This window comes from Botryllus schlosseri, chromosome 2 (genome assembly GCF_051294905.1).
Source record: "Botryllus schlosseri isolate E-star chromosome 2, Bs_hap1, whole genome shotgun sequence".
Classification (NCBI taxonomy): Eukaryota; Metazoa; Chordata; class Ascidiacea; order Stolidobranchia; family Styelidae; genus Botryllus; species Botryllus schlosseri.
In genome coordinates, this window is record NC_137237.1 from 3,808,266 (window position 1) to 3,815,093 (window position 6,828).

Sequence of the window (6,828 nt, forward strand, 5' to 3'; positions counted from 1 at the left end):
CCAATTCCCTTGTTTGATAATAAAGGTGCTATACCAGAAAAGAACTCCTATGATCCGATGGTAACATAATATAGTATACTATAATGTACACAGGCTTGATAATATTATTCAAGTGAAAAGCAAGGGCATGAGGTAGCATTTTCGAATCATTGACCGGTCCGGTCCGCGACGCAAGGTGAGTTTGACACCACCCCTGCTGTATTATGTCGAGCCTCCCGTCTCTATTATTATAACTTTGCTTATCTGCTTATCACATTTCCCCTATTACATTTTTGCTATGTATGTTATCGATTTTCACGGTTGAAAAATATAGATTCTGTCGCTCACTCTCTCTCTCTTATGCCGGGTATATATTTATCAAATTACCGCCACTATTTAAAAGTTCTAGTTGAAAGTGCTACATTTTGATATCGGAAGAATATATCGAGTTTATCGACAATAATACAATGTATCGGCGACACCGTTATCGCGTCAAAATTCTGATATCGGGCGGGAGCTCCAGTTTCTAACTCCGATGGATATGGTCAGTCAAGAACAAAAGTCCATTCTGTGCAGTGTCCACTCTTAAACACCCTTAATCTACTATATAAGCTCTTCATTATCACTTAATCAAGCACGATAACTCATCATTCTCAATAGTCTGTATTATATTTTAGTAAAATATATTAGAATCTCAGTTCTAGTTGCGATAAATGCGAAGATTCCTAATTTTCTATTGTACAAACACGGATATGCGTTTAAAAACGTATATGCATTCCATTTCATGATTGAATACGTTCCTCAGCGAGGTGTTTCCGAAGTCAAGAGACGCCGATAGCAGTAATTCTTCCAACAGGCTCCGTGGAATTTCAGCTACGCTGGAACTGTACCAACTCCCTCGTTCGTGTTTGGGAATTCATTCCGATTCGTTGTGACGTTTCGTCTCTTCCATGAGCAAGTCGGTTTTCTTCTCTTTCTGTTTCGTGAATCTCCCGAGCCATGATCGGTCTTCCGGCGCCAAGAATAATCTAAGGACCATTTTCTACTCGGTTATCATGGTCACACTTTTCGAAACTAAGAAATGAGTTGAAACCCGACCGTATAGCACAGTGGTTCCTAACCTTTTTCGACTCATCGTCCCCTATCCAGCTTGACTAATATTTATCGCCCAACATGAGGACATATAAACGGGGAAATTGTGCAAGTTACCATGATCGCAGGTAAAGTGACTTGAAAAAAGTCAACTTGTCGCAGCGATCCCCGAAAATCCGGGTATCTGAGGATAATTTGTGGCGAGTTTACCTTTTTTAGTCAACTTTTGCGGCAGTTCCAGAGTAACCCGTTTTTCAAGTGTATTATTAACTACATGTGACTGAACGTTCCAATATTTTCGCCCCCTTCGTACGTTTTCGCCCCCAATCCCACCCCTTTTATTCGCGCCCTCTGTTTCTCAAAATCGCCCGCGTTGGGCACCACTGGTATAGCATGTCATACACATGTATTCGTGTCAGAAAGGTGCTTTGAAGAGATGATGGAATATCTGTATCAAAGCAAACTAGTTTATCCACTGTTCCGTCACATATAGTTTAACAAAACAGCGCATTGTAAACGTTGGAAAGGGATGGTCCTTATTACAAACGTTGAATATAAATGATTTTCTCTCTTTACGTAATACGAGCATTGTCACTGTCTTTTTTCCGCAATAAAGCATGTACTGATTTTCTTTACCATCTCAGCGTTGTCAAAAGATAACCCAAGATGCATATAATCAGAGGTGGTCAATAGAGAAGTACTCAAGTAGATTTTCCTGCTTATATTGCTCCCTCAAGTGGTTATGATTTTATACTACTTTTAATTCACAATTTTCAGTTTAATATGCAAAGCTAAGCGTAGAATACCTACTTTTTTTATTTAGTTAGAAAACGCTATACTTCTACTTGAGTGCCAACGGCATAAAATCGTTTGAAAAAGTTGACGAGTGATTCGCGCAATGTAATCTGGTAAAAGTTCAATGCATTTTAACGCGCAGCTAAAGATTAGGAAACCTGAGAAGCTTTTGAATGGACGGTCAGGATTACGATATCGAACTTACAGCCAGAACACGCCCGCGGCTATTGCTCCTAGTATGTCAGATGTCCATAGCAACCAATGCCGATTCCATGCCGGTCCGCCGATCAGCACTGCGGGGCCGAACACCCTTGAAGGACTGAGGCATACGACTCCTGTCCAGCGCCTAGAATGTATGTAGGATGCATGTATGTATATTACGGGATTATGCGTTTCGTGAATCGCCTGTCACATGTGTAAACTATGCCAATAAAGAGACACTTTTATTTTTCAGCCACCAAGTACGCTCACAGCAACAATGATGATACAGACAAAAAAACGAAAACACAGTATTCAGTATAGGATAGGAATAATTCGATACGACCTTAGAGCTCAACTATTGATCACTAAAGCTGGGCACAATGATTCGAGACGGGTAGTGAGAGATGATATTTCGAGCACCACAATTACTTACTACTCTCTCCTTGCGACAATAGAGGTAATTTATTAACGATAATTATAGTTCCGATGCTATTCTCCACTGTGAAAGGCTGTAAACCACGATTGGCCATGCCGGCGGCATATACGAAACATGCTAATACATATGTGAAGTTGTGGTCAACCAACAGCATTGTCACAAAGTGTTATGAGATATAGGTATGGTGAATAATTACCCAATCTTATTTAATATGTTGCGGAACAGGCATTTTAGTTATTGGACGCATAAAATGTAGGCCCACATATTTCAACTTTCTGCATCATCCATACTGTCGCGACTAGGGTTGCATTTAAAGCAAATGCTTGTTTAAAACAGTTTGCTCAAAACATGTTTTAAACAGTGTTTTAAACAAAGGCCTTTAAAAAAATTTTAAGTTGTAAATCGTGCCATAATTGTATAAATACTTTGCAAAAAACATGTTGTGTGAGCCTACGGACAATTACCACGCGATATAGCTGACGTATACGATATGGATGGTTGGAACCCGCAAAATAGTCGGTTCAACAGCTATAGTTCGTAGATATTTCGTCAAAGGAGCTATATTTACCCTGTATTTTCAATTGTCAATGTCACTTGACGTCACAATTGAATATTTGTGACGTTATGGCTAAAAAAAGTAAACAAAAAACAATAAAAAACATGTTTTAAACAAGGGTCTTGTCTTAAACATGTTTGTTTTGAACTGATTTTGTTTTCAATGCAACCCTAGTTGCGACGTCATAATGATACTCTCTAATACTGCACTCGACGCCGAATACTCGATTCAGAATCGAATCACTCAGTCTGATTTTTTCCCGCCCTACCGATCATACCCGTATCAAAAATATTAAACATACGTAAGTTATAGCAGTCATATAAAATTCGAATCAAAATCAGTGTAAGAATGACGTACCCTGATAGAAGACACATGAACACAGCCATACCGACGCCGAACACTCCAAGTGGCTCATTTACTTTCGCGTTTTGAGTCAACTCCGCCGCTATAATCGTAATGCTGGCGACCATGATGATTTCATTGAAAAGAATTGACAAGGATCCCACATCTTCCGGGATAATAAGTGCAGGTGGCGGCGCTCCCCTTATCAACTAAACTCGTCAATCAAAGAATGAATGTCAGGTATAGTTTGTGTGAAGGTCAGGCATAGTTTACTTGAGATACGTAAGCAGCCAGTAGCGATGATAAACATTGCATGATGATGTTTGGTACTAACATAAGAGCAGGTACGGTACCGACGATCACGAGCGTTGTGGTAATAGCAGGACTGAATTGCGCCGGTGCGTAGCTGTTTGCAAGCAAAGCTACTGAAGACAGTTCAACGAAACCAATTGGATTTAATACCTCATTCTTGAATACACCATTATGCATATCCACACTGATATTCCTGACTGAAAAGCCGGCGCGAAATACTTTGACATGTAATCTATCTCCATGTCCCCAGGCTTCGTGGTGCTGCAACAATATATGTTATTCATAGAACTGAATAGATAACGTGGTGTCCTGGTACCAGATACATTCGGTTTGTGGATAGGACATGCTATAAGATTGACACCCAGACTTGTCACTATTAAGACCCAGGAAAGATGGGTCCCTAGGGGCTGTCATAGTCCGGATTTTCCGGACATGTCCGTACTTTCAGTGTGTAAACAGCGTCCGGGGAATGCTAAATATGCCTAAATGTCCAAAATTTTGGAAAATTGTATTTTAGTCCGAATTTTTCTAGGTTGTCAGCTGTCATTTTCCTCAACTTTTTCTAGGTAGCGAGCATTTTCAGTTTGTCAAATCTGTTTGCTTCAAACCATTCTGCAGCTCGTATATATCACGTGTCAGAAATTGTTTGCTATCAGCAGTGCAGAGCAGGGTTAGGCTTACAACATGGATCTCTTCGTCAACCTTCAAAGCCCGCATTTGAATATTTGCTACCCTGGCATCAGTTCATTTAATTTTTAATTATTCTATCAAAATTACACAAGATCGTGATATAATGAATGCTACAACCACCACGGGCTATCTAGTGCCCGTGGACACCGCGTTGGCGACCCCTGGTGTACAGACATTTACCATTTTCATGCTTATTTGAATGAACTGTGATTTCTTACTAATTCGGAATTTAATTCAACTTCCAATCCATTTCAGTAATCCAATTTCGAAATCATAAAAACTTTTCTACACGGTCATTGTCCAACTCTCATAGCATAATTGATGGTAATTGTTTAACGTTTATACTTACTTCAGATTAAAATCGTCATATTGTGGCTTCTCCACCATGACTCCCCAGAATGTCATCGTAAACTGGGATATGAATTCAACCAAGAGAGGAATAACAACGTGCCTAACCGGATCGCGCTTGAAGTCATCCCATCCGTATGCAACTGGCGGCATCGTTGTTCCCTTATGTTATGTTGGGTGTCGTAGCCTAGTCTAATTCCTGGTTTTCCTGAAAATGCTACCGGAAAACTGTATAATGTCACACGAGCCAAACTTGCTGTAGGCCTACAAACACTTGCCAGTATCACGCGAATGAGAATGAGCTCTAATTTGACACGAACTGAACTTGATTCGATTTCCAAATTTTTGCGAATCCAGTAATTCTAATTCCAATCAAGTTTGAAAAAAGACTTCAAGTCAATTTATGGCTACAATTTTCAATATTCCAATACACCACAACACTGCGATACAATGAAAGACAGGAAGGTGTCGAAACGACTTGGAGTAGTCTTTGAAATCAGACCCCCACCTGGCCTAGGCGATGTAAACAAAGGAGGCATGCACGCTGAATGGAAAGTAAAAGAAGATAATATGAAAGGACGGGTGAAAAAAGGTGGCATGTAACGGAAGGCGAAATCGATATGTCAGATCGTGGTCCGGTAAACTAGAGGACTAAATAGTATTTACTCGGTAGAAATCGTTTGTACTTCGACTTGAATGTGAACATGCTCGATGACTGTCTGATAGCCGGCAAGATACTGTTCCACAAATCAGGCCCGGCATATGCGATAGAGCGATGATCTTTTTTGTCTACCATATAGTATAGTTGGACGACGTGGACGCACGTGTGTTGTACTGATACATAAACTTGGGAATTTCTAGTTTCCGCATATTATTTATGTTTAGGACGCCGGATCTTTTGAGCAGTGATTTGTTAGACACACATCCTGGTTCCTTTGGGCCCTGGCTATGATACGGTGGACCTGATGTTGTAGTTTTTGCAGTGGCTTCGGTGCGCTAACACTGGCATCCCCCCAACAGATGATGCCATATTTGACGATGCCAGGTGATGCCATACTTTAAAGCCAGGACGTAACTGCCAAACCCCAAACCACCCAATGGGGGGGGGGGGAGAGTTCGAAGGGGGCCGCAAATTATTTCGTGAATTAGCATAAATTATAGAGTATTTTTTGAAATTTATCCAACTTTTTCAAAAAATTTTCGCGCTAGGCGCGATTTAAAGTTGCCAAATATCTTGGTTATTTGGTACTCTTCCCCCAAGAAAAATGATTTATAGAAATGGATATATCGGCGCTGGCCGTTACCGCGCCACTACGCACCAAGATATATAACGATTTAGGACATATTACATGCGACTCCAAGAAGTGTGCCAGAACGATCGGCAGCGCGAAAAGCTTGGCCGAAAAGGACTGCATGCCCTTACGCAGACCGAAAACTTCGTTATGTATACAAAATAATAGGTTTAATTGTCCAGGCGCCTAAATGACTGGCGCCATATGTTCCTGTCTTGGCAATCTGAACCTCCGAAGACAAATACCATCTCGCAGGAAAAAAGTTTATGCCAGTGAACAATACCACTTTGAAATCGATTCTATATTTTTGATGTAGCAGACAGGAGGTCACGAAATAAAATCACGTAACGAAGTCATACCAACGGGTCCGCCCGCCCGAAGATGTTTAATTATTATTTACGGTCCTTACAGTTTCCGGTAAATCTGATAACGTGAGCAGAGAGGACAAGAAATTGATAGCAATATATATGCAATTCCCGATCTTATTGACCGATTGTATCATGAATTATCGAATATTTTCGCCCTTAGCGCAGGCTCACTAAACAGCAGTGCAGCTAATTTCGCGGCAAAAGCGAACACTGTGATGAGGGGGTCGGTTTATAACCCTATGAGATCCTCAAGGCAAAGTTTTTGTGGGGGCGGGGCTGACGAAGTGCTGTTTCGTTCCTGCCAACGGGTATACGCCCGAAGATGTTTAATTATTATTGGGCGGTCCTACGTTTTCAAACACACCCCGTTCAGCTCTACCGGTAAATTTGATTACGTGAGCCGAGAGAGGATCAAAA

General features: G+C 40.9%; 1 protein-coding gene across 1 annotated transcript; it reads right to left on the reverse strand.

Moving 5' to 3' along the window:
* Positions 1-402: 402 nt before the first annotated feature.
* Positions 403-6,271, reverse strand: LOC145433047 (aquaporin-8-like). The gene is made up of 6 exons (XM_080309949.1): positions 4,753-6,271; positions 3,864-3,974; positions 3,675-3,807; positions 3,417-3,610; positions 2,072-2,212; positions 403-1,007 (listed from the first exon to the last, which is right to left on the reverse strand). The coding sequence occupies exons 1-6, from the start codon at positions 4,902-4,904 to the stop codon at positions 896-898; spliced, it is 843 nt and encodes a 280-aa protein (XP_080166075.1). The 5' UTR covers positions 4,905-6,271; the 3' UTR covers positions 403-895.
* Positions 6,272-6,828: the final 557 nt, after the last annotated feature.

What these genes read in the sequence shown, in the direction of transcription:
- LOC145433047 (XM_080309949.1), bottom strand. Translation starts at nt 4,904, where the DNA reads ATGCCGCCAGTTGCATACGGATGGGATGACTTCAAGCGCGATCCGGTT. An exon ending in ATGGTGTATTCAAGAATGAG is followed by an intron (nt 3,808 to 3,863) that starts GTATTAAATCCA and finishes GCTTGCAAACAG; the next exon opens with CTACGCACCGGCGCAATTCA. An exon ending in GCCGCGGGCGTGTTCTGGCT is followed by an intron (nt 1,008 to 2,071) that starts GTAAGTTCGATA and finishes AATGGTCCTTAG; the next exon opens with ATTATTCTTGGCGCCGGAAG.